The sequence below is a fragment of the Eurosta solidaginis genome, chromosome 2, assembly GCF_040869045.1.
Source record: "Eurosta solidaginis isolate ZX-2024a chromosome 2, ASM4086904v1, whole genome shotgun sequence".
In the NCBI taxonomy this organism is placed as follows: Eukaryota; Metazoa; Arthropoda; class Insecta; order Diptera; family Tephritidae; genus Eurosta; species Eurosta solidaginis.
In genome coordinates this window covers 180,089,618-180,117,464 of record NC_090320.1, presented here as the reverse complement: position 1 = coordinate 180,117,464, position 27,847 = coordinate 180,089,618, and the positions used below count along the sequence as shown (strand labels likewise).

Genomic DNA, 27,847 nt, shown 5'->3' with positions numbered 1-27,847 from the left:
TCAATTCTGACTAAAAAACTAGCCGCAAGGTACCTCAAATGATCCCGAAATAGTCCCGAAATTACCCCGACGGGATCCCGGACGGATCTCGAAAACCATCCAGAAATGATACCGCAAGGGACCCCAAATGATCCCGAAAAAGTCCCCGAATGACACCGACGGGATCACGGACGGATCCTGAAAACCGTCCAGAAATGATGCCGGAAGGGAACTCAATGGATGGGATCCCGGACGGATCCCGAAAACCATTTAGAAATGATGCCAGAAGGTACCCCGAATGATCCCCAAACAGTCCCGAAATGACCCCGTCCGGATCCCGAAAACTATCCAGAAATAAATCCGGAAAGGTCCTCAAATGATCCCCTAATAGTCCCGAAATTACCCTGACGGAATCCCTGACGGATCCCGAAAACCATCCAGAAATGATCCCGGAAGAGTCCCAAAATGATCCCGAAATAGTCTCGAAAAAGTCCCGAAATTACCCCGGCGGTATCCCGGAAGGATGCCGAAAGCCATCCAGAAATGATGTCGGCTGGGACCCCAAATGATCCCGAAATGACCCCGACGGGATCCCGGACGGATCCCGAAAACCATCCAGAAATGATGACGCAAGGGACCCCAAATGATCCCGAAAAAGTTCCGGAATAACCCCGACGGGATCCCGGACGGATCCCGAAAACCATCCAGAAATGAAGCCGGAAGGGACCTCAAATGATACCGAAATAGTCCCGAAGTTACCCTGACGGAATCCCGGACGGATCCCGAAAACCATCCTAAAATAATACAGGAAGGGTCCCAAAATGACCCCGAAAAATTTACGCAAAAGTCCCGAAATTACACCGGCGGGATCCCGGACGGATTCCGAAAACCATATAGAAATGATGCCGTAAGGTACCCCAAATGATCCCGAAATAGTCCCGAAATGACCCCAACGGGAACCCGGACGGTTCCCGAAAACCATCCAGAAATGATGCCGCAAGGGACCACAAATAATCCCGAAAAAGTCCTGGAATGACCCCGACGGAATCCCGGACGGATCCCGAAAACCGTCCGTCGACTGATACGGGATCATTTGGGGACCCTTTAGGGGTCACTTCATGACTTTTTCTATATTATTTCGGTATCATTTGAAGACCCTTCCGAGGTCATTTCTGGTTCCGTCCGTGGTGCCGTAGGAGTCATTTCGAGATTTTTTTTAACTTTTTCGGGATAGTTTTGAGACCCTTCCGGGATCATTTCTGCATCCGTGCGGCGCACATTGGGGATTAAGGACTAATTTCATTCAATAAAATCAACCGATTGCAACAACGTTTACACAGAAATTTTCGTAATTGGATTCTGAAGAGACTCACATCGCTTGAAGAATTAGTTTTGTTTGTTTATTAAACAATTTGTTGCAAAATAGCCTATTTTTTGCAGAACTTTACATTATAATACTGTTACGAATATTAGCAAAACTAAGTGGTGCTGCTATCTCTAAGCCGATGCTAAGCAGTGACGTGAATTCACATCAATAATTCAATCATTATGTATCTACATAAACGAACCAATAATTGCGTCTACACATATGTACCATGAACGTATACGAGCAGCGGAGAAACAATGCACAAACACATGCATATATCTGAGATACTCCTGAAGTATGCAATGAGAGAAGCTATAAATCGTGCAATTGTAGTTACAGCTGAGAAGTTTGATAGCCCAAATGAAGCTCTTTCAAAATAATATTGCTCTTGCTCGCTAGATAGCGTCTTAATCGAAACTGAATTCCAGCGCCTCTACATTTGTTGCCTTTTATACTCTCTGCTTTCAACGTTCGCATCTTCTAGGCGCTTCCAGAATCTACTAGTCCATCAGCTCTCAAACTTCTCAGCTGTAACTACAATTGCACGATTTATAGCTTCTCTCATTGTATACTTTCAGGAGTATCTCAGATATATGCATGTGTTTGTGCATTGTTTCTCCCAGGGATGCACCTTAACGTTAAGCTAATCGTTTATCAAAAAATTTCCACCGTTTCCGTTGAAACACTTCGAAATATTATCGATAAAGAAATTATCAAGATAAATTGTATCTCGTTTTAAACCGAAACGAAAAGCTTTCGTTAACGTTAAAAATGTTAACAAAAACGTGATACTTTATGTTTGAATTGTGCTGGCAATGCTATAGCCATGGTGAAGCCGTAAAGTGGTAACAGCGAGCGGACATACACACACAAACTCCATGTAATTTGTATGTGTAATTCGTTGGTGGTAATGTCAAAATACTCTGAGAAATGTTCGTACTGTCAAAATTCATGAGAAAAGTTGCAATCAGCTTGGCTAATGCTTTCGCCTTTAATGACTCAGCCATCAATCAGCTTTGCCAGCATAGTTTGAAATTAATAATCAACATAAACGATTTCATTTCGTTTTGATATGGCAGAAAACGAAACAAAATCATTTCGTTAACTTGCCGTTCTTAACGTTAATAAACGAAACGAAATGACTTTGTTTCGTTTATTAACGTTAATTATCGTAACGAAATGATATCGGTTCGTTGGTTAAGCATGCCTGGTTTCTCCGCTGCTCGTATACGTTCATGGTACATATGTGTAGACGCAATTATTGTTTCGTTTATGTAGATACATAATGATTGAATTATTGATGTGAATTCACGTCACTGCTTAGCATCGGCTTAGAGATAGCAGCACCCCTTAGTTTTGCTAATATTCGTAACACTGCCCTCCACCTTAGTCTGATCATCCCGATAAGGCAAATCTCTCGATCTAAATGCTGCTAGCATCTCCAAATGTACAACTCTTCTAATCCGTGGTTTCCCAGTGGTTTGTATGCGGTAGATGGTATCACTGACCTTTTTCACAACTTTGTACGGGCCTTCCCAACTACACCGAAATTTGGCTGGAACACCTTTCCGCCGCTGAGGGTTGTTTAACAGTACAAAATCTCCCTCCAAGAAACCTTCCGAATTTTTGTTCTCATTGTATCTGCGTTTCATCTTACTACTCATTATTCTTGATCATTCCCTCGCACTCTGTTGTTTGGCCAATGAACTTCTTCGCAGAGCTTGCACTTGACGGATTGATTTTGCATCATCATTATCGTCTGGACGTTTCACAACAGTAGTGCGCGCTGGCTTGAAACGATACTTGCATTCTTCCTGAAAAATTCTTTTAGTCGTTTTAGTGCATCCATTAGGGTTTGTCGATGCCGGTCTTTTTCTCGCAGGTACTTTTAATTTCGCTTTATTTGGCCCATTCGATCCATCAACCTTTTCTTTTGACTCTCGTGGCCTTTGTCAAGTCTTCTCCACCATTACTCGGTTGCTACTGAACCCTTTCTCCAACTTGAAGTTAAGTGGTATATCCTGGTTCTCATAACGCATCACCCTTCTCTGCATATCGATCTTGATGTCATGGTCAACCAAGAAGTCCACTCCCACTATGACTTCCTCAACGATCTTCGCAACAACGAATTTGTGTAGAACCGTGACCTTTCCAATCAAGACTTTACATATCACTTCTCCCTGAACTTGGTTATACTCGCCAGTGACCGTACGCAACCTTGCTCCAGGTAACGGTTTTAGTCTCCTGTTGACCAAGTCAGATCGGATCAAGGAATGAGATGCGCCCTTATCTACAGTCAGTACACGTTCTTTACCATCCACATTCCCTCTGACGGTAAGACTGCTCAATTTTCTACCAATTTGCAACCCCGATATCACAGGGCATTCAATAGCTGGGGCAAGTTTTCGTTCTTTATATCGGATACGCTCTTGCTCATTTCTTCCATCTTTGCGTTTACGGCCACCCACATTGTTGGAACTATTAGGACCAAGATTGCAATGACATGCAATGTGACCGGACTTCCCGCATTTGAAGCATTTGATAACTTTTTCACTTCGCTTTTGCGATCCTTTCAGCGCCTCCAAAATTGCGTCTACCCACTCTGGCCTCTCTACTTCCATACGGCGTGCTTTGAAAACTGGCTTACACAGAAGCGACGCTGTTTCCTGAATCAGAGCTTGTGACACCGTTTCTGCGAATGTTGACTTTGGGTTTGCGTATGTAGCTTTGTTTCGGCGTCTCGTATGCCATTTATAAAGCTCTGAATCTTTACCCTTTCAGTGTATTCCACGGGTGCGTCCGCATTCGCTAAATGTGCTAGCCTTTCAATATCCGCAATGTCTCATTTGCTTTTTGGTAGCGGTTTTGCAACTCAATTTGGAATATCTGTTTCCTATGCTCGCTTCCGTAACGTCCGTAACGTCTCTCTAAAGCGCTCATCAATGTTTCGTAGTTGTTCCGCTCGTACTCTGGGATGGTCTGTAAGATTTCCGCAGCAGGTCCTTTTAAAGCTACGAACAATGCAGCAACTTTATCTTCAGCATTCCAGTTGTTCACTGTTGCGGTCTTCTCAAATTGTAGCTTAAATACCTGGAAAGGAACAGAACCGTCAAAAGATGGAGTTTTTACCTTCGTATTGCTTGCTGACAACAACTGGGCGAATTAGTTGCAACTCCTGTATACGACCTCTCAAAGCATCCACCTCTGCCTCGAATTTTTCTTCAAACTGCGTTATTTTCTCGTCCATACGCGCTTCGAGTTTTGATGATACACACGCCTCTTGCTCTTTCAGTTGTGTTTCCATCTTTGATCTTTTAATCTGTGTCGACATTTCGGAAATACGTGTCTCATGTGATTCCAGCTGGGATGCCGTATATGTCTTCTGCTCTTCCAGTTGAGATGACATTTGTGATGATATTTCTGAGATACGTGTCTCCTGTGATTCAATCTTCGCTGTTATACGGCCCTCCTGCGATTCTAGTTGTGATGCCATATATGTCTTCTGCTCTTCCAGTTGTGATGACATTTGTGACGACATTTCTGACATTTGCGACGACATTGATGCTACTGTCGATGTTTGTGCAGATATTGCAGCCAATATCATGTTCAAGTCTGTGCTGGTAACCGTCTGCGATGTTTCGTTTTTCTCTTAAATTATTGTTGTCTCGTCGCCAACAAAATGAAAGACATACCCTTCCACATCAATTCCTTCTGCTTTCATTGCCTCTAGCCGTGCCTGAAGTTCGAGTTTAACGCCGCTTGTATTCAATCCACGGCTCTCCAACTCCTTCTTTAGTTGCTGGATCTTCAATTCACTGAACTGTGCCATGTCCTTGTTGTCCTCTGGAATTTATTCAACAATTCCTCTTCTGTCACCAATTGTAACGATTTTACTTGCAAATCCTCTTATTTGCCCTTCTGGTAAGTTCGAATCACTAAACTGTTGAATAAATAACTCCAATATTGAATTATGGAAAAATGGCCTTTATTAAAGTACTTCAAAATAACACTTATACTTTGCAACTAGCTTGCTTAATAACCAAACTGACTGACAGCTTAAATGAAACTCTACTATTGCCCTACAGATTGCGTGCTTAATCAATAACTGCTTGATAGCTCAAATCAAACTGAATTCCAGCGCCTCTACATTTGCTGCCTTTTAAACTCTCTGATTTCAACGTTCGCATCTTCTAGGCGCTTCCAGAATATACTAGTTCATCAGCTCTCAAACTTCTCAGCTGTAACTACAATTGCACGATTTATAGCTTCTCTCATTGCATACTTCAGGAGTATCTCAGATATATGCATGTGTTTGTGCATTGTTTCTCCGCTGCTCGTATACGTTCATGGTACATATGTGTAGACGCAATTATTGTTTCGTATATGTAGATACATAATGATTGAATTATTGATGTGAATTCACGTCACTGCTTAGCATCGGCTTAGAGATAGCAGCACCACTTAGTTTTGCTAATATTCGTAACAGTATTATAATATAAAGTTCTGCAAAAAATAGGCTATTTTGCAACAAATTGTTTAATAAACAAACTAATTTGAAGAATCAAGCGATGTGAGTCTCTTCAGAATCCAATTACGAAAATTTCTGTGTAAACGTTTTTGCAATCGGTTGTTTTTATTGAATGAAATTAGTGCTTAATCCCCAATGTGCGCCGCACGGATGCAGAAATGATCCCGGAAGGGTCCCAAAACTATCCCGAAAAAGTTAAAAAAAATCTCGAAATGACTCCTATGGCACCACGGACGGAACCAGAAATTACCTCGGAAGAGTCTCCAAATGATCCCGAAATAATATAGAAAAAGTCATGAAGTGACCCCTAAAGGGTCCCCAAATGATCCCCTATCAGTCGAAAAAATGCTCAGAAAAGACTCCGATGGGATCCTGGACGGATCCCGAAAACCAGCTAGGAATGATGCCGGAAGGTACCCCAAATTATCCCGAAATAGTCCCGAAATGACCCCGACGGGATCCCGCACGCATCCCGAAATCTATACGGAAATGATACCCTAATAGTCCCGAAATGACCCTGATGGAATCCCGGACGGAACACGAAAACCATTCAGAAATGATGCCGAAAGGGTCCCCAAATGATCCCGTATTAGTCGAGAAAAAGTCCCGAAATGACTCCAACGGGATCCCGGACGGATCCCGAAAACCATCTAGAAATGATGCCGGAAAATACTCCAAATCATCCCGAAATAGGCCCGAATTAACTCCGTCGGGATCGCGAACGGATCCTGAAAACTATCCGGAAATGATGCCGGAAAGGTCCCCAAATGATCCCCAAATAGTCCCGATGGCTGGGACTGGCACGTCCTGCTTGCTACTTCAATGTGCTTGACACATACCACTTCTACGAATATTTCCAAGCATACTGTTACGAATATTAGCAAAACTAAGGGGTGCTGCTATCTCTAAGCCGATGCTAAACAGTGATATCATGCACATCCATAGATCAATCATTATGTATCTACATAAACGAAACAATAATTGCGTCTAAACATATGTACCATGTACGTATACGAGCAGCGGAGAATCATTGCACAAACACATGCATAAATCTGAGATACTCTTGAAAGTATGCAATGAGAGAAGCTATAAAATCGTGCAATTGTAGTTACAGCTGAGAAGTTTGAGAGCTGATGGCATCTAGTAGATTCTGGAAATGGAAGCGCCTAGAAGATGCGAACGTTGAAATCAGAGAGTATAAAAGGCAGCAAATGTAGAGGCGCTGGAATTCAGTTTGATTTGAGCTATCAAGCAGTTTCGATTAAGACGCTATCTAGCGACTCATAACAGTATTATTTTGAAAGTCAGTTCATTAAAGCTATCAGTTTGGTTTTTAAGCCAGCTAGTTCCAAAGCATAACTGTTATTGTGAAGTACTTTAATAAAGGCCATTTTGCCATTATTTAATAGTGGAGTTATTTATTCAACAGTTTAGTGATACGAACTTAGCAAAAAGGGCAAATAAAAGGATTTGCAAGTAAATTCGTTACAATACCTTAAATTCTGTGCATACAGTGCTTGTGGCATGTTTGTGCGTTCGACTACTTGTATTGTAGGGTTTTTTTATATATGTATATATATAAATAAATTTATTACTATTTTTTTTTTGTTTTCATTTAATTTGAATGGTTTTTTTTATTTAGTTTTAAAAGGTTTATTCCTTTCCTTTTTTCATTTAATTTTAATAAGTTTTTTCTTTTTTTTTTCCCACAATACGTAACGGTGGATTTTCTCGTACTTCCACCGGTTGGAGAGGCCTTGTCTCCAATCCGTGCATAAACCCTGATTACATGTGAGACGTTTACACTCCTACTCGTTGTTTCTACAGTTGGAGATGCCTTGTCTCCAATCCGTAGGTTTGTCGTTGCGTGTATGTTAACTGCTTTTGGTCACACGGTTGAAAAGGCCGTGTCTCCAATCCGTGCTTTATTCCTTCACCTGGGGCAGTATTCGGACGGTTGAAGAGGCCTTGTCTCTAATCCGTCACCTGGTTTACTATTACATTACCTACATATATTCCGGTCTTTTCTTATTTTATCATTCTGACACCGCTAATTGTACGGAGGCCTTGCATCCAATACGTGCTCAGCTCGATCCCCTCCACTTTTGCATTTTGTTCTCCACCCACAAAACTCGACTGATCAATGTTAGCTGCTGTGCCGGAGCCTTTGCAGACTTCGTAAACACTTCATTATTTCCGCTATTACATCGCATGCAGCGGTCCATTATACCTTGCTTTGTAGCATGCATCCAACAATTGTTTCAGGAGTGTAATCCTCTCCAAAAATTCTGCGTAGTTTGCATCTCGAGCTATTGAACCTAGGACACTCGAAAAATACATGGTAAACATCTATTACTGTATCGCCACCACAGTGATCGCATATGTTGTTAGGCTCGTGATTGAATCGGTGCAAATATTCCTTAAAGCATCCGTGACCACTTAGAAACTGTGTGAGGTAGAAATCTACCTTGCCGTGCTTTCTAGATATCCATATATTAACATAAGGGATACACCGGTGTGTCCAGCGTCCATTTGTTGAGGCATGCTTAGCTCTCATGCTCCATCACGTGAGCTTTGATCCTGATAAATCGTCGCTGCTTCTTTTGCTAATATGCCTATAGGACACATTCCTGTGATGATTAGTGCTGCGTCGACAGAGACAGTTTTAAATGCGCTTCAGTCGCGTAGTGCACACAGGCGGCAGGTCGACTTTAACCCGCGCAAGTATGATATATACTGCGTGGCCTGATGCCAAACAGGAGCGCCGTAAAGTATTTGGCTTTTTACAACGCCAGCCAGAAGTTGACATCGTCGTTGCTTTGGTCCTCTTGCATTTATCATTATCCTAGATAATGCTGCTACGGTTTTTGCTACCTTTTCATTGGCATACTCTAAGTGGATTTTGAATGGCAACCTTCTGTCTATCACACCCCCAAGTATTTTATTGCAGGCAGCGTGTCGATGTCATGGCAGCCGATTTTTATAGTGACCTGAGACAACCGGAGACAACTCCTTTTCCTACCAAAAGTTGGTAGGCAACCCATCCAGATCCTACCAAAATTTTTTTCCAATTTTAAAATTTTTTTCTTCAATTTGAAGTTTATTAAAAATATAGGTAACATATACACATGCCTGACGAGAGGTGGGGGTTCCCCGGGTCCGGGTTTTTTAAGGGGGCCCGCGATTTATAGGTACTAAGACATTTTTTTTTAAATTCAGGAGAGTCTTTAGTTGTTCCATGTGCAAACTTTAAGCCGAATTTTAAATGCAACGAATAATGATAATGATTTTTTGCCTGGGCCTGAGGAAACAATAAAAACATCAAACAAAAATGTATGTTTACATGAATCCGAAATTGTAAAGTTTTCGTGGTGACACTGATGAAGGTTGATCTTCAAAAGGTCTTCCAATAATACCACCAAATCTGTATCAAAGTCCAGATTATTTAAACGACTTCGATATCGGTACCGTGAATAATGAGTTTTTGCAATCTGAAGAAGTCAACGAAATAATTCGCCGAGGTCACCAAAATTGTCCTTTTATTTTTCCACGTGATTGTCATGACGAGGCATTTGGAGAGAAAGTGGAGCGGTACTGGTTAGTGGGGAGCGCCAATAGCAATGCTTTTTATTGCCTACCATGTCGTCTGTTGAGCACCAATACTTTATTAAATCGAACTAAAATTTGTTCTGTGAATATTCGAAATTCCAGGTATGGAAAAGCTGTACGATAAACTGCCATCATACGAATATACTCAAGATCACATTAAATCTTATATTCACTGGCGACCTTTACAAAATCTAATTCAAAAGGAGGTTATAATTGATACACTTATCAATGAACAGGTAATCACTGAAACTCAAAAGTGGAAGGAAATGTTATATATAATTTTGGACACTATTTTATTTTTGGGTCAAAGAGTCCCAGCTTTTAGAGGCGAAAGTATATATGTTGGTGAAGGAAACGATGAACATTTTTTGGGCATCTAAGATCTCATAAGCCAATATGATCCGATACTTAGAGATCATTTGGAGAAAGTTAGGATTTCACAACAGCAGCACAAACGTTTACAAGTTCACTATCTTTCCCCAAAGATTCAGAACGAGTTTATAGAAATTTGTGCAAAACACGTGAGGGAAACATATTAGATCAACGCAAAAAAGCCAAGTATTTTGCTATTATCGTTGATGCTACGCATGATGCCAGTCACGTTGAACAGACTACGTTCATTTTACGCTAACTCCATTTTAATTCGAAAGCAACAAATTTTACAATTCAAGAACGGTTTTTGGCTTTCGTGGATCGTAACCAAAAAACTGATCAGGAAATCGCTGATTTAATTTGCCATACTCTAGGTAAACATGAAATCCCATTAAAAGATTGTTGTGCACAAGGGTACGATAACGGCGCCAATATGAAAGGAGATTACAACGGAGCACAACGTCACATTATCGACAAAAACTAGAATGCTGATTACTCGCCTTGTACAACCCACAGTCTGAATTTATGTGGTGTTGATGCCGCAGAATGTTGTACGGCTGCAATTACTTTCTTCGGAGTTGTACAAAAACGTTTTACTATTTTCAGCAGCAGTCCACAACGATGGGACATCCTCAAAAAATGTACCGAGCTCTCTTCACAGTCTTTCAGACAATAGGTGATTGGCTAGAATTGAGGCAATCAGACCATTCGCAAACCATGTTCCACGATTAACATAAGTACTAAACGCATTACTTAAGCTAAATTTGACTGCACAAGCATACGGTGATGTTACCGGCATTCTCAGGTACATCAACAAGTTCGAATGTATCTTGTTGTCCTCAATTTTGTTCAAAATCCTTACCACCATTAATAAAAGAAACGTCGTACTGCAAGCTAGAGACGCTACCATAAATGTTGAGGTCCGACATCTGGTTCCCCCCATAAATTCAGAAAACAAAAATTCGGAAAGTGAAGTCCGTACAAATAATTCTATCTAAAGGTGGTACAACGTCATTCGAAGTGCGTTTGGGACACACCTAACATGCAATACCAGAAAAAATATTAAATTAATTACACGCTTGCAATTGCACACAATATAAAATTTTAGATTTTACTACTTTTTATACTCAGTTGAACAGAGCTCACAGAGTATATTAACTTTGATTGGATAACGGTTGGCTTGTTGTTATATTTCATTGGAGTATGGTTTTACGTGGCGGGTCCCAAGCCCAGCGCACAACCCGCTCAGCGGGGGTGAAAATATTACTTGGCACGTTTATATAGCGACCCGCTTGCTCCAAGAGAGACGCCCGCTTGCAGTCGCACCTAGAGGTGTACAGACGCTGCCGATGAAATCTCCCCCGGCTAGCCCTTAAACCGATTATGTCAGAGTGGCCTAGCCAGGTTGTCGCCTTCTCACATTAGCTCACCGCTAAACGGGTGTTTAGCGGCTACCCAGAGGATACTTGGCCGCAAGCGACCGGCAGTAGTGAGCTAATGTGAGAAGGCGACAACCTGCATTGAACCGCATGCAAAAGAATCGCTCTGGCCATCCCCAGGTGAATGGCGGTCAGAAGCTTTCCCCACTTTCGTGGACTTCTACACACGGCCCCACCCTCCAACAGGTACAGGTATAAAGGAATCGAGCTAGATATAGACTTCCATATATCAAAATCATCAGGATCGAAAAAAAATTTGATTGAGCCATTTCCGTCCGTCCGTCCGTCCTTTAACACGATAACTTGAGTAAAGTTTGAGGTATCTTGATGAAATTTGGTACGTAGGTTCCTGAGCACTTATCTCAGATCGCTATTTAAAATGAACAATATCGGAATATAACCACGCCCACTTTTTCGATATCGAAAATTTGGAAAAACAGAAAAAGTGCGATAATTCATTACCAAAGACGGATAAAGCGATGAAACTTGGCAGGTGAGTTGATCTTATGACGCAGAATAAAAAATTAGTAAAGTTTTGGACAGTGGGCGTGGCATCGCCCACGTTTAAAAGAAGGTAATTTAAAAGTTTTGGAAGCTATAATTTGGCAGTCGTTGAAGATTACATGATGAAATTTGGCAGGAACGTTACTCCTATTACTATATGTCCAATTAATAAAAATTAACAAAATCGGAGAACGACCACGCCAACTTTAAAAAAAAAAATTTTAAAGTGAAATTTTAACAAAAAATTTAATAATTTTACAGTGTATAAGTAAATTATGTTAACATTCAACTCCAGTAATGATATGGCGCAACAAAATGCAAAAATAAAAGAAAATTCCAAAATGGGCGTGGCTCCGCTCTTTTCATTTAATTTGTCTAGGATACTTTTAATGCCATAATTCGAACAAAAATTTACCAATCCTTGTGAAATTTGGTAGGGGCTTAGACTCTGGGCGATAACTTATTTTTGTGAAAAAGGCGAAATCGGTTGAAGCCACGCCCAGTTTTTACACACAGTCGACCGTCTGTCCTTCCGCTCGGCCGTTAACACGATAACTTGCGCAAAAATCGATATATCTTTACTAAACTCAGTTCACGTACTTATCTGAACTCACTTTGTATTGGTATACAAAATGGCCGAATTCCGACTATGACCACGCCCACTTTTTCGATATCGAAAATTACGAGAAATGAAAAAAATGCCATAATTCTATACCAAATACGAAAAAAGGGATGAATCATGGTAATTGGATTGGTTTATTGACGCAAAATATAACTTTAGAAAAAAACTTTGTAAAATGGGTGTGACACCTACCATATTAAGTAGAAGAAAATGAAAAAGTTCTGCAGGGCGGATGATGTTCTGGGTCACCCTGGTCCACATTTTGGTCGATATCTGGAAAACGCCTGCACATATACAACTACCACCACTCCCTTTTAAAGGCCTCATTAATACCTTTAATTTGATACCCATATCGTACAAACACATTCTAGAGTCACCCCATGTCCACCTTTATGGCGATAATTTTAAAGAATGTTGGTCCACCAACTTTTAATAGCAATTGTCACACCAGAAATGAAACAAAAATTTGTGTTTACAGAAGCTTTAAAAAACTGTTTAATAAAGAAAAATGGTTACAATATTTCCATATTATAATACAATATTTTCTTACTTTAGTTTTCCGTTAAAATGAATAATATAAGAAAAAAGAGAAATATTTGTGTTATTCAGTCGTTCTGGAGTTGATAGACGTCTTCATTACAAAATGGTTGTCCTTTCATTTTTGGTTATCATTCTCATTTTAGTGTTGCCACACTTCTTGTTTTAAATGTAAGGTGGTGTTGCAACATACTTATACATACATCTATATAATAGCAAAAGCTTAAGCTAAATTTAATTAATTCCATATTAGAACAAAGCTAAATTTAATTGGTTTCAAAACATATTCTTCTATTTCCATGCACCTGCGTACGATCTTTTATCAACAAATTTGAAACATCATCTTCACTTCTACTCTAATCATGCATTTGGCCCATGTCGCTTTGTTGTACGTAACTTTTAACCTAATCAGCACATTGAACCTCGGGTACTAGCGCAACTCAACTTGAATACACTGTTGCCAGTAGCAAATGAGAACAATAAGGTCAATTCAAATGCCCCAATTAAGAGAGAATATATCGCCGACGTTGCGGAAATATACGGAAATACTGAAGCGGGAACCAATAAGTTTGTAAACAATAAAATGAATAGCCATATAAGAAAAACATACATATTGAGTTCTGAAAAGAAACCCCTGTCAGCACAACAGGAGGATGTGAATAGCACTATGAACCAAACTATTACCATCGAAAATAGAGAAGGTATTAATAGTGCAAATATTGAAGGATTAGGGAACGATGTAATTAGTGTGACTCGTGAAGAAACTGAAACAACTGACTGTGTTCCCAACGAGAAACGTTACGCTAGTTATGCCAGCAATAAGAACCGGGAGGATATTTCATTGTCCGATGACGATGACGGTGATAATGCCATTGAAATGAAACCTGTATTCAATGCTGAGTGGGCTGATTTGCAGAGAGATGATGAGAGGAGAAAAAAATCCAATAACATTGATGCCTACGATGTATTGCCTGTGGACTTTTTAAATGATGTTGCCGTTAACAAATTAGCTGCTGCCAGTACCGGCTTTCCCATAAATCCTGATGCTGAAATAATTACAGTATTTGGTATTTAAATTTTAATGTGTGATACATAAAAAAAATAATAATTTAATGCAACAATATCATGTGAAGTGCACTTCTTTTCAGAAAGCGCTAAATAGAAGCATATCAAAGAAAGAAATATTTAAACATGCTTATATAATTAAATTTTTGATAAACATAGGTCCGAAAATGCACATAAAACCAGAATATTTTGGCAGGCTTATGAGAGAACTATCCTAAGGAAAACATCATAATGGTCCTATCCTCAAATATTTTCCTAGTTCATCAAAATAGGGGTCGGGCGGTGAGGGCATCGCCAAAAATTAAGCTATGCTTTTTATTTAACTTAATTTAATTAAGAACTCATTATTAATACTTTAAGATAATACAGTTTCTTTTGTCGTGGAACAAAATAAGGTAACGGTCTAGTTGAGGGGTCGACTGCTAATACGCGTCCAAAAATATCGAGAGAGGTGTCAAACGATGCTTCTTGACATCAGTATCAATAATCTGAAGGCGGAAAATAAAAATTTTAACTCGTTCAAAAGATATTAAGGAACAACTGAAAAATTACCCGGGGTCCTTCCGAAACCGGGGGTGGTATCCATAGTATTTTTGTGCAGAACACCAAGCCAGGTGTTCTATGTAGTGACAGCTCATTCTGAAAACTCCCACATAATACGAATTATCAGAGAAAGTGGAAGAACGGAAGAGGCCGTTTTCTGAAATAGAATTAAATTTGATACTTTTTTGAATAAAAGCACTAAATCCCCGATGGTAACGAAACTGGATTTTTTTTTAAATTTTTAGATTAAAATAATACTTATAGATATTAGAGAAAAATTGCAAAGTTTACAAACGGCCTTGGTGACTAGGTTATGTTTCTGAATTTCACTTCTTCATCAGCTAGCTTCTCGGGAGCTGAGTAAATATATAGATATAACTTATATTAATCTTAAAACTTAAAATTGTTTCTTTTTGTATATTTATATATTCACTACTACCTGAATCGATTCAACCGATTTGGATAAAATTTGGTTTATGGATAGTGTAGTATTTATATATGTAGTACTTCTATATTTCTATTAAAATTTACTCACGATGAGTTTGATGGAGACTGATAGTTAAATACTTCATATCCGTAACAAGATTTGAAATATAAAATTGAATATGTTCGATCGGTTTTCTACAGGTATGCCATATCTTCCTAGTTACTTTAAAAATCGACATAAGTAACTTGCACGACAGTTTTGAATTCTAAAATTAAGACTGTGCTCAAGTGTGAATGAGTCATTTCATTTACACTGCCCAACAATAACTAGCACTTTCAAATTTTTTTCATTTAACTCCTTTGTAAAAAATGTGGAAATTGCTGGATTTGTTATGGCACGTCGATTTACAGAAAAATTCGAAAAATATCTCTTGTTATTAGAGTTTAATCTCTATCGCCCGGTTTTTCAGTGCGACTTTGAGTTAACTAGAGTTTAATATGGTTACTTTGGCCGTTTAACTGAGAGGAACAGTAAAGCTCTAATGCCTAGGCCCAAAACAGCAAAGCTAGATCGAAATTGGTTCTCTGCCCAAGCTACCCAGCCCTGCTCTAAAGTGAGATCGACTGTTTTAATAGGAGTTTGTGTGTTATCTACAAAATAGTCTAAGAAGTTCAGTTACTTAATTTTTCAATTAGCTTAGTTTAAAATTATCAATTTCTGTATTTATGTTGTCCTTAAAAATAATATTAAAATAATAATAAAAAGAGATACACAAATACACATTAAGTGATTACATTTCGGTATATGATTTTGCTAGGATAACATATTACAACAGACACAGTAAAAGATCCATACGAAGTCATTAGTTGGTCATATACTAAAATTGATTATTTTCCTTTCCTCTCACCACTATAAGTTCACATTCAATTTGCGTACACTAGGCTTCGTAATTTGCTTCGTAGTTACTTTCTGCTGTGATAGTTTCTGGTACCAATACTTCATATTCAGATGCGTTCACCTCAGTTTAATTGGTTGGCATATACATTAAGCTGGGTCGATTTATTAACCTATATCGCGCCATCGGTTTTTCGATAGGTTTTGGGCTCAGGAAAAAAAGTTTCCGAATCAAAATAGTCCACTAAAAACTTTGGCGATAACAGTTTTAAAAAAAAAAAAAAGAAAAATATTTTTTGGGTTTTGAGGAGTGTTTTGGTGAAAAAATTTATTTTTTTGCCAATTTTTTAAGGGTTTCTTCAGAAACGTGCAAAAGGGTTGCCGATGAAAAAGAATTTGTCTCATAGTTCCCATCCTACTTAAAATTATGCGATAAAAACGTTGGCATTAACAGTTTAAAAAAAAATAAAATTTTTGGTTTTTGGGACTTGTTTTGGTCGAAATCTTGACGATTTTTTCAGACAACCATCTCTGGCCAATACGTAAGCTTGTGGTAAAATTTGATGTTGCTAGCTGTTAAAATGAGGCAGAAATGGGGCAGAAATGGCGAAAACCCTATTATTGAACAAGCGGTTGTAAGGGAGGTATATGCTATAGTGGTCCGATCCGTTCGATTCCAACAAATGTCAAATCCCCCATCAAAATATGCCTGCTTACCAAATTTCATCAAGATATCTCAAAAATTGAGGGACTAGTTTGCGTTCAAACAAACGGACAGACAGACGGACATGGCTAAATCAACTCAGCTCGCCCGTGATCATTTTGGTATACTTATTGGTGGGTCTAACGGAAACATATACATAAAAAATGATTTTGGAGCCTTGAAAATCAAAAAATCGATTTCGACCAAAACAAGTCCCAAAAACCAAAAAAAATTGTTTTTTTAAACTGTTAATGCCAACGTTTTTATCGTATAATTTTAAGTGGGATAGGAACTATGAGACAAATACGTTTTCATCGGCAACACTTTTGCACGTTTCTGAAAAAACCCTTAAAAAAAAATGGCGAAAAAATAAATTTTTTCACCAAAACACTCCTCAAAACCCAAAAAATATTTTATTTTTTTTCCAAAAAACTGTTATCGCCAGAGTTTTTAGCGGACAATGTTGAGTCGGACAGGGTATACATTAAAGTTTTAAAATCAAATGAAAATTTTTTTTAAGTAGGTCATGAAAAAAAACCTTAAAAGTCAAAGAAAAAAGTCAAAAAATTCAAATTTTGCAGGCTCGAAAATTATTTTTTGGGTATGCTTAGTGGAACTTTTTTTCATGAGCCCAAAACCTATCGAAAAATCAATGGTGCAAATCAACCCAGCTTAATATAAATTACTCTATGCGAAGGATGAACTTTGCCTACTTTTCACCTAATTCCGAATAAACACCAACCCAGCTCCTTCCGGTACATGCCCATTTGAATCGGCCACCCATTTATGTTTGAAATTATTTAAAAACTGGACGTTTTGACTAAAACATTACTGCTATGTGAAGTGTATGGAACACCTTTTGCCGGTGCAAAGACGGCAGGGAATAGATCTTGAAAATAGACACGTGCTACATATATTTGTTGGATTATCATCTGTCCAAGTTTGTATAGCACCATATGGTTCAGTTGGGGCCATTGGTACATTTCTAGATCCATTTAATCGTAACTCGAAAAGTGGTGTTCACATAGAGATATTGGTATACATATCAGTCGCATCGGAATCATATAATTTCTTCTCAAACTCTGACCGTCCTCCGTAGGGTGCACTCGGTTGCGTGTACATGGTCGTCTACATTCTGGACAATATTTTAGATGATTTAACGCCGCGAATAAGCAACTATTGAGAAATATATAAATGACCACGGTTTATTGAATATATTCAAACGGGTTTCTAATAGAACTCAAAACAAACGGCAAATTTTAATGTTTTTGTTGAAAAAATAATAAATTTTTTTTTTTTCTCACTAATTTGAGCGATAGAAAAATCAACACAAAATAGAATTGGAGAAAAAAAGTGATGCTGTTGCATACTTTTCCAGGAAAATTGATTTGTATGGTTTTTACTACAATTTTCCCTCTGAATGAAAAAGTAGTTTCGCAAAGAGGCATATTCACTTTTAGAGTGGGAGTTCAACATGGCGGATTAGAAGGAGAAGCTGCCAACGTCAGTCACCTTGTCACATTATGGTCAAGAGCTATAAATCACGCTTGAATTTTTTTAAATTTCTAACGTGAATGGCGCATCAAATATTTTTTTTCCCCCTTTTTGGGATTTTTATAAGCAAGACACTCATGTTGTTTCTTTCGCACTCATTTTATTTATGGGAAATTTTTGCCACCCTAAAAAATATCCCAAAACCTCATATATGTAATACTCCTATATTGCTAATAGAAAATGTTCGCAATGTGTTTTGAATTCGAAATCAAAACAAGACAGAAAATGTTCGAAATGTGTTTTTAAATCGAAATCAAAACAAGACAGCCTATAAAAGTTTTGTGATTGTAGCAGCATAAGTGTGACAGGGAAAAATTTAAATTTAGGTACATTCGATTATTGAATACAAAAACAAAAACGTTTAAACAGCAATATATCGGCACTCTGATGTTTGGGAATGCACCTAGCCTTTTGTAGCAATATAGGAGTATTACATATACGCAAAAACTAGAATTTTTTTAGACCGAAATTTTTGATTGTGTTCGAATTTCAGGGGAAAGTGGGTAGTCATGGTTGGCAGGGAGGCTAGGTACACTCACAAATATCAGAGTTCTGATATATGTAAGTGCCGCTATATTGCTGTTTAAATGTTTTTGTTTTTGTATATCAATAATCGAATGTATGTACCTAAATTTAAATTTTTTCTTGTCACACTTATTGTAGGCTGCTTGCATGGTTCAATTATATGGTTGGCTCATCTCATCAGCTGATTTTATTTATTTCATTGCATGGCCGATGGGATTGTCAAAAGGATATCGCAAACTCAAAATGAAACCAACACATTGGCAACATTTTCTTACACATACAAAAACTGCTAAGTTTTATTATTATTGTTTAGCGACCTATTAAATGTTACCTTTTTACTTGCTGGCCCGAGGTCATATAAATAAAAACAAGGTGCTAAGTTTTATGTTTCCATTCCATACCATTCGCACCAACACCAATAGACAAACTTTGACAATTTGAAAAACATATTTTGTTATTGTACAGATGAGCCAACCATATAGTTGAACCATGGCTGCTTGTTTTGATTTCGAATTCAAAACTCATTGCGAGCATTTTCTATTAGCAATATAGGAGTGTTACATAAGTATATGGTTAATAATTAGAAATGCTTGACTAGTCACATTGAAGGCACCAACACAAACAACAAAGACAATTATGCTTGGTTTTCGTTAGGTCAAAATTAATGACATCAGAAATCTAACCTGCTTGCCAGTTGGGGTCAAAGCTGTTTTCATTATACTCAGTTGAGCAGAGCTCACAGAGTATATTAACTTTGATTGGATAACGGTTGGTTGTACAGGTATAAAGGAATCGAGATAGATATAGACTTCCATATATCAAAATCATCAGTATCGAAAAAAAATTTGATTGAGCCATGTCCGTCCGTCCGTCTGCCGTTAACACGATAACTTGAGTAAATTTTGAGGTATCTTGATGAAATTTGGTATGTATATTCCTGGGCACTCATCTCAGATCGCTATTTAAAATGAACTATATCGGACTATAACCACGCCCATTTTTTCGATATCGAAAATTTCGAAAAACCGAAAAAATGCGATAATTCATTGCCAAAGGCGGATAAAGCGATGAAACTTTGCAGGTGGGTTGACGTTATGACGCAGAATAGAAAATTAGTAAGATTTTGGACAATGGGCGTGGCACCGCCCACTTTTACAAGAAGGTAATTTAAAAGTTTTGCAAGCTGTAATTTGGCAGTCGTTCAAGATATCATGATGAAATTTGGCAGGAAAGTTACTACTATTACTATATATGTGCTAAGTAAAAATTAGCAAAATTGGATGAAGAACACGCCCACTTTTTAAAAAATTTTTTTTTAAAATTCCAATTTTAACAAAAAATTTAATATCTTTACTGTATATAAGTAAATTAAGTCAAAATTCAACTCCAGTAATGATATGATGCAACAAAATACAAAAATAAAAGAAAATTTTAAAATGGGCGTGGCTCCGCCCATTTTCATTTGTTTGTCTAGAATACTTTTAATGCCATAATTCGAACAAAAATTTACCAATCCTTCTTAAATTTGGTAGGGGCATAGGTTCTATGACGGTAACTGTTTTCTGTGAAAATGGGCGAAATCGGTGGTTAACACAATAACTTGAGCAAAAACCGATATATCTTTACTAAACTTAGTCCACGTACTTATCTGAACTCACTTTATCTTGGTATAAAAAATGACCGAAATCCGACCATAACCACGACCACTTTATCGATATCGAAAATTACGAAAAATGAAAAAAATGCCATAATTCTATACCAAATACGAAAAAAGGGATGAAACATGGTAATTGGATTGGTTTATTGACGCAAAATATAACTTTGGAAAAAACTTTGTAAAATGGGCGTGACACCTACCATATTAAGTCGAAGAAAATGAAAAAGTTCTACAAGGCGAAATCAACAGCGTTTGGAATCTTGGCAGGAATACTGTTAGTGGTATTGCATATATAAATAAATTAGCAGTACTCGACAGATGATTTTCTGGATCACCTGGTCCACATTTTGGTCGATATCGCGAAAACGCCTTCACATATACATCTAGGGGCCACTCGCTTTTAAAACCCTCATTAATACCTTTCATTTGATATCCATATCGTACAAACACATTTTAGAGTCACCCCTGGCCCACCCAAATGGCGATATCTCGAAAAGGCGTCCACCTATAGACCTAATGCCCACTCCCTCTTAAAATGCTCAGTAACACCTTTTGTTATTTACCCATATCGTACAAACATTCTAGAGTCACCCCTGGCGCACCCTAATGGCGATATCTCGAAAAGGTGTCCACCTATAGACCTTATGCCTACTCCCTCTTAAAATGCTCAGTAACACCTTTCGTTTGATACCCATATCGTACAAACATTCTAGAGTCACCCCTGGCCCACCCTAATGGCGATATATCGAAAAGGCGACCACCTATATACCTAATGCCCACTCCCTCTTAAAATGCTCAGTATCACCTTTCGTTTGATACCCATATCGTACAAACACATTCTAGAGTCACCCCTGGCCCGCCCTAATGGCGATATCTCGAAAAAGGCGTCCACCCATAGACCTAATGCCCACTCCCTCTTAAAATGCTTAGTAACACCTTTCGTTTGATACCCATATCGTACAAACATTCTAGAGTCACCCCTGGTCCACCTTTATGGCGATATCTCGAAAAGGCTTCCACCTATAGAACTAAGGATTACTCCTTTTTAAAATACTCATTACCAACTTTCATTTGATACCCATATCGTAAAAACACATTCTAGAGTCATCCCTGGCCCACCCTGATGGCGATATTTCGAAAAGGCGTCCACCTATAGACCTAATGCCCACTCCCTTTTAAAATGCTCAGTAACACCTTTCGTTTGATACCCATATCGTACAAACATTCTAGAGTCACCCCTGGCCCACCCTAATGGCGACATCTCGAAAAGCCGTCCACCTATAGACCTAATGCCCACTCCCTCTTAAAATGCTCAGTAACACCTTTCATTTGATTCCCATATCGTACAAACACATTCTGGAGTCACCCCTGGTCCACCTTTATGGCGATATCTCGAAACGGCGTCCACCTATGGAACTAAGGATCACTCCCTTGGAAAATCTATATATTAATACGCTAACAAAATTTCCATACAATCAATTGACAGGCTGTTTCGCATACTTAGAATACGTAAAATCATATAAAATTTATATGAATCGATTCGTATTGATCAGCCGCAGTGCATAGGACTATTTTTGTTAGCAAATATTACTCTATTTGTTTATAATTAATAGAAAAAGTTTTTGTAAATTCGAAAATCTGTGCAACTATCGAAATTGCCATCTGTGGGACGCATTATGTTCACAAATCCCCCCGAGTACATAGCTCCAAATTCTCAATTGTTCCGTTGCTCAAATGTTTCATCTCTACATATGTATATATTTGTACACGCCGAACGGTGAGAGAACTACTGCTTCGCTCATTTTCTGTTGAAATAAAATATTGTTTACCATTGTTTCCAATTACCTATATTAGTTTGTACCAAAATCTTTAACAAATTGTTCCAAAATAATTGTTAGCGCAGAAAAAAACTTTAAAGAAAAGTAATAACTTAACCGGCCTTATTTATTGGACAAATTTTACTTACACGTAAAAGCATAGGTCTTTATTTAACAGATTCTTTGTATATTACCCACTATCTATATATTAATACGCTAACAAAATTTCCATACAATCAATTGACAGGCTGTTTCGCATACTTAGCATACGTAAAATCATATAAAAGTTATATGAATCGATTCGTATTGATCAGCCGCAGTGCATAGGACTATGGTTGTTAGCAAATATTACTCTATTTGTTTATAATTAATAGAAAAAGTTTTTTGTAAATTCGAAAATCTGTGCAACTATCGAAATTGCCATCTGTAGGACGCATTATGTTCACAAACCCCCCTGAGTACATAGCTCCAAATTCTCAATTGTTCCGTTGCTCAAATGTTTCATCTCTACATATGTATATATTTGTACACGCCGAACGGTGAGAGAACTACTGCTTCGCTCATTTTCTGTTGGAATAAAATATTGTTTACCATTGTTTCCAATTACCTATATTGGTTTGTACCAAAATCTTTAACAAATTGTTCCAAAATAATTGTTAGCGCACAAAAAAACTTTAAAGAAAAGTAATAACTTAACCGGCCTTATTTATTGGACAAATTTTACTTACACGTAAAAGCATAGGTTTTCATTTTAGGTGCTTTAAAAAAAAAATAAATCAGAAATAATGAGTCAACTTTTGTTCAAACTCACTGAATTTATTTATTATTATTTATAATTAATTGCAAATTTGACCCAAATGTTTTTTGCATTTCCAGATTTTATGCTCTTTTTAGATATAGAACGTCTTATAGTGAACAGAAAATAAATAAATTTGCTACAAAGATATTACATTAAAATTTGTATATTGTCTTTTATGCTTTTATGATATTTCTTATTTTATTTTATTATATTATCTTTTATTTCAACTTAGTTTATTATTATTTAAATGCAACTTGATTGAATCGGAAAATTTCACGTTGTATATTAAACGAAAAAAAAAGCGACCCAAAAACGTTTTCGATTTTAGGCCGAAATATTGCATAGGCAGTACATATATATTAATACGCTAACAAAATTTCCATACAATCAATTGACAGGCTGTTTCGCATACTTAGCATACGTAAAATCATATAAAAGTTATATGAATCGATTCGTATTGATCAGCCGCAGTGCATAGGACTATTTTCGTTAACAAACATTACTATATTTGTTTATAATTGATAGAAAATTTTTTTGTAAATTCGAAAATCTGTGCAACTATCGAAATTGCCATCTGTAGGACGCATTATGTTCACAAACCCCCCTGAGTACATAGCTCCAAATTCTCAATTGTTCCGTTGCTCAAATGTTTCATCTCTACATATGTATATATTTGTACACGCCAAACGGTGAGAGAACTACTGCTTCGCTCATTTTCTGTTGCAATAAAATATTGTTTACCATTGTTTCCAATTACCTATATTGGTTTGAACCAAAATTTTTAAAAAATTGTTATAAAATAATTGTTAGCGCACAAAAAAACTTTAAAGAGAAGTAATAACTTAACCGGCCTATTTTTTTGGACAAATTTAACTTACACGTAAAAGCATAGGTCTTTATTTAACAGATTCTTTGTTTTTCATTTTAGGTGCTTTAAAAAAAATAAATCAGAAATAATGAGTCAACTTTTGTTCAAACTCACTAAAGTTATTTATTTATAACAATAATTTGCAAATTTGACCCAAATGTTTTTTGCATTTCCAGATTTTATGCTCATTTTAGATATAGCAAGTCTTTTAGTGAACAAAAAATAAATAAATTTGCTACAAAGATATTACATTAAAATTTGTATATTGTCTTTTATGCTAATTTATTTTGATATTTCTTATTTTATTTTATTATATTATCTTTTATTTCAAATTAGTTTATTATTATTTAAATGCAACTTGATTGAATCCGAAAATTTCACGTCGTATATTAAACGAAAAAAAACGACCCAAAAAAGTTTTCGATTTTAGCTCGAAATATTGCATAGGCAGTATATTACCCACTATCTATATATTAATACGCTAACAAAATTTCCATACAATCAATTGACAGGCGGTTTCGCATACTTAGCATACGTAAAATCATATAAAAGTTATATGAATCGATTCGTATTGATCAGCCGCAGTGAATAGGAATATTTTTGTTAACAAATATTACTCTATTTGTTTATAATTAATAGAAAAAGTTTTTTGTAAATTCGAAAATCTGTGCAACTATCGAAATTGCAATCTGTAGGACGCATTATGTTCACAAACCCCCCTGAGTACATAGCTCCAAATTCTCAATTGTTCCGTTGCTCAAATGTTTCATCTCTACATATGTATATATTTGTACACGCCAAACGGTGAGAGAACTACTGCTTCGCTCATTTTCTGTTGAAATAAAATATTGTTTACCATTGTTTCCAATTACCTATATTGGTTTGTACCAAAATCTTTAAAAAATTGTTCTAAAATAATTGTTAGCGCACAAAAAAACTTTAAAGAGAAGTTATAACTTAACCGGCCTATTTTTTTGGACAAATTTTACTTACACGTAAAAGCATAGGTCTTTATTTAACAGATTCTTTGTTTTTCATTTTAGGTGCTTTAAAAAAAAATAAATCAGAAATAATGAGTCAACTTTTGTTCAAACTCACTAAATTTATTTATTTATACCAATTAATTGCAAATTTGACCCAAATGTTTTTTGCATTTCCAGATTTTATGCTCATTTTAGAACAAGTGAACAAAAAATAAATAAATTTGCTACAAAGATATTACATTAAAATTTGTATATTGTCTTTTATGTTAATTTATTTTGATATTTCTTACTTTATTTTATTATATTATCTTTTATCACGTTGTATATTAAATTTGCTACAAAGATATTACATTAAAATTTGTATATTGTCTTTTATGCTAATTTATTTTGATATTTGCTATACACGTAAGCATTTGGTGAAATTTGAAGCTTCTTGCTGTTAAAATGGGGAAGAAATTGCGCAAAGTTTCTTATCTGAACAATCGGTTGTATGAGATATATACTATATACATATACCACCGGTATCTGTGATTTTCTCAGACAACAATATATGCTATACGCGTAAGCATTTGGTGAAATTTGAACATATCTAAACGATTTTTAAGATAAATATAAAATAAAAAATAGGTAGGTAATCTGTGTGAGGATGCAAAGCTTCACGATTTTTGTGGTCTGCATGTAAAAACTATGACTACGAATCACGTATTTCAAAAATATATGACGTAAACGTAACTATTGATGAATTTTGAAGCTTCTAGCCGTAAAAAAGGGGCAAAAATGACAGTTTATATGAAGTATATAATATATATACCACCGATCTCTATGATTTTTTCACACAACAATATATGCTATATACGTAAGCATTTTGTGAAATTTGAAGCTTCTAGCTGTTAAAACGGGGCAGAAATGCGCAAAGTTTCTTATCTGAACAATCGGTTGTATGAGATATATACTATGTATACCACCGATCTCAACGATTTTTTCAGACATCAATATATGCTATACACGTAAGCATTTGGTGAAATTTGAAGCTTATAGCTGTTAAAATGAGGCCGAAATCGCAAAAAAAAATATATATACTATATATATATACCATCATATAAATATTATATATATCACCGATCTCTATGATTTTTTGACACAACAATACATACTATATACGTAAGCAATCGGTGAAATTTGAAGCTTATAGCTGTTAAAATGGGGTAGAAATTGCGAAAAGTTTCTTATCTGAACAATCGGTTGTATGAGATATATACTATATATACAACCGATCTCTATGATTTTTTCAGACAACAATATATGCTATATACGTAAGCAATCGGTGAAATTTGAAGCTTATAGCTGTTAAAATGGGATAGAAATTGCGAAAAGTTTCTTATCTGAACAATCGGTTGTATGAGATATATACTATATATACAACCGATCTCTATGATTTTTTCAGACAACAATATATGCTATATACGTAAGCAATCGGTGAAATTTGAAGCTTATAGCTGTTAAAATGGGGTAGAAATTGCAAAAAGTTTCTTATCTGAACAATCGGTTGTATGAGATATATACTATATATACGACCGATCTTTATGATTTTTTCAGACAACAATATATGCTATATACGGAAGCATTCGTTGAAATTTGAAGCCTCTAGCTCTTAAAATAGGGCAGTAATTACGAAAAGTTCCTTACCTTAACAATCGGTTGTGGGGGATATATACTATATATACGACCGATCTCATCAATTTTTTCAGGCAACAATACATGCAATATACGAAAGTATATGGTGAAGTTTGAAGCTTCAATCTGTTAATTTGGGTAAGATATTATAAAAATCCTCTTTTTCTGAAAAATCGGTTGTATGGAGGATATATGCTATAGTGATCCGATCCGGTCGGTTCCGACAAATGTCTAATCGGACACCCAAATACACCCGCCCACCAAATTTTATCAAGATATCTCAAAAATTGAGGGACTAGTTTGCATACAAACAGACAGACGGACAGACGGACATGGCTAAATCAACACAGCTCTTCAACCTGATTATTTCGGTATACTTAATGGTGGGTCTATCTATTTTCCTTTAAGGACTTACAATTTTCGGTTTCGTGACGAAATTAATATACCATTTCATTTTCATGAAAGGTATAAAAAGGAGGAGCTCACTAAAGAGTTTTGTATATATTTGTAAGCAACCAAAATATGTTATGAAAGTAAAAATCGAGCAAAAGAATAAATATGAATGTGAGCCTAAATAAATTCACCCAAACCCAATAAAAAAAATATATATAAATAATAAATATCAAATAATAGATATAAAAATTACAATGTAGGTATATAAAAATCCAATCAATTAATAAGTAATATGTTTGTGTGTGTATATGTATGTGTATGGTAATTCAAGTAATGGTGTGGATATGGTGTGGATATGACAAAAAAAACTAAATTTTGTATCTTAAATGCCTAGAAAGTAATTAGCAAAATTTACCCAAAACCCAAGTTCAAAAATAAAACAGAAAAATAAAAACTTAGTACTAATTATAAAAAAAAAAATCTAAGATATTCTGTAATTTGTGGAATATGCTACAACCTACAAAATGTATACTGTTACGAATAATAGCAACACTAAGGGGTACTGTCATCTCTAAGCCGATGCTAAGCAGTGACTTGTATGCACATCAATAATTCAATCATTATGTCTACACATATGTACGTACACGCAGCGGAGAAGCAACGCACAAGCACATGCAGATGTCTTATCTGAGATGCTCCCAAAAGTATGCAATTATAATTGTGGAAGTGTGCAGTTGCAGTAAATTCAGGAGGAGGTCAGGAAGTATTGGCTCTCTTAGACTCAGGGGCGAGTGCCAGCTGCTTCGGGAAAGGCTCAGCTGCACTCCTGCGCAGTAAAGAGTCCTTGATTGTGCCAATCCGGGGCCAGGAAACCGCCGTGGTAGGGGTAATAAAGTTACCTGTGGTTTGGGATAATGCCACAAAAGATTTGGAATTTTTGATAGTACCAGGCCTGCAGCAACAAGTTTATCTCGGCATAGATTTTTGGC

The 27,847-nt window shown here is 36.7% G+C and overlaps 2 protein-coding genes across 3 annotated transcripts in view; one reads left to right on the top strand and one right to left on the bottom strand.

Annotated features, from left to right (window-relative positions):
• The window catches only part of vir-1 (virus-induced RNA 1), a 405,722-nt gene extending 391,643 nt beyond the window's left edge, over positions 1-14,079 (top strand). For both annotated transcript variants that reach the window (XM_067766482.1, XM_067766483.1), the window contains exon 6: positions 13,369-14,079. In XM_067766482.1, coding sequence (XP_067622583.1) covers positions 13,369-14,031 — 663 coding nt within the window. In that variant the 3' untranslated portion in view covers positions 14,032-14,079. The remainder of the gene's footprint in view (positions 1-13,368) is intronic.
• The window catches only part of LOC137240360 (CUGBP Elav-like family member 1), a 1,194,531-nt gene that overhangs the window by 48,361 nt on the left and 1,118,323 nt on the right, over positions 1-27,847 (bottom strand). The window lies entirely within an intron of this gene.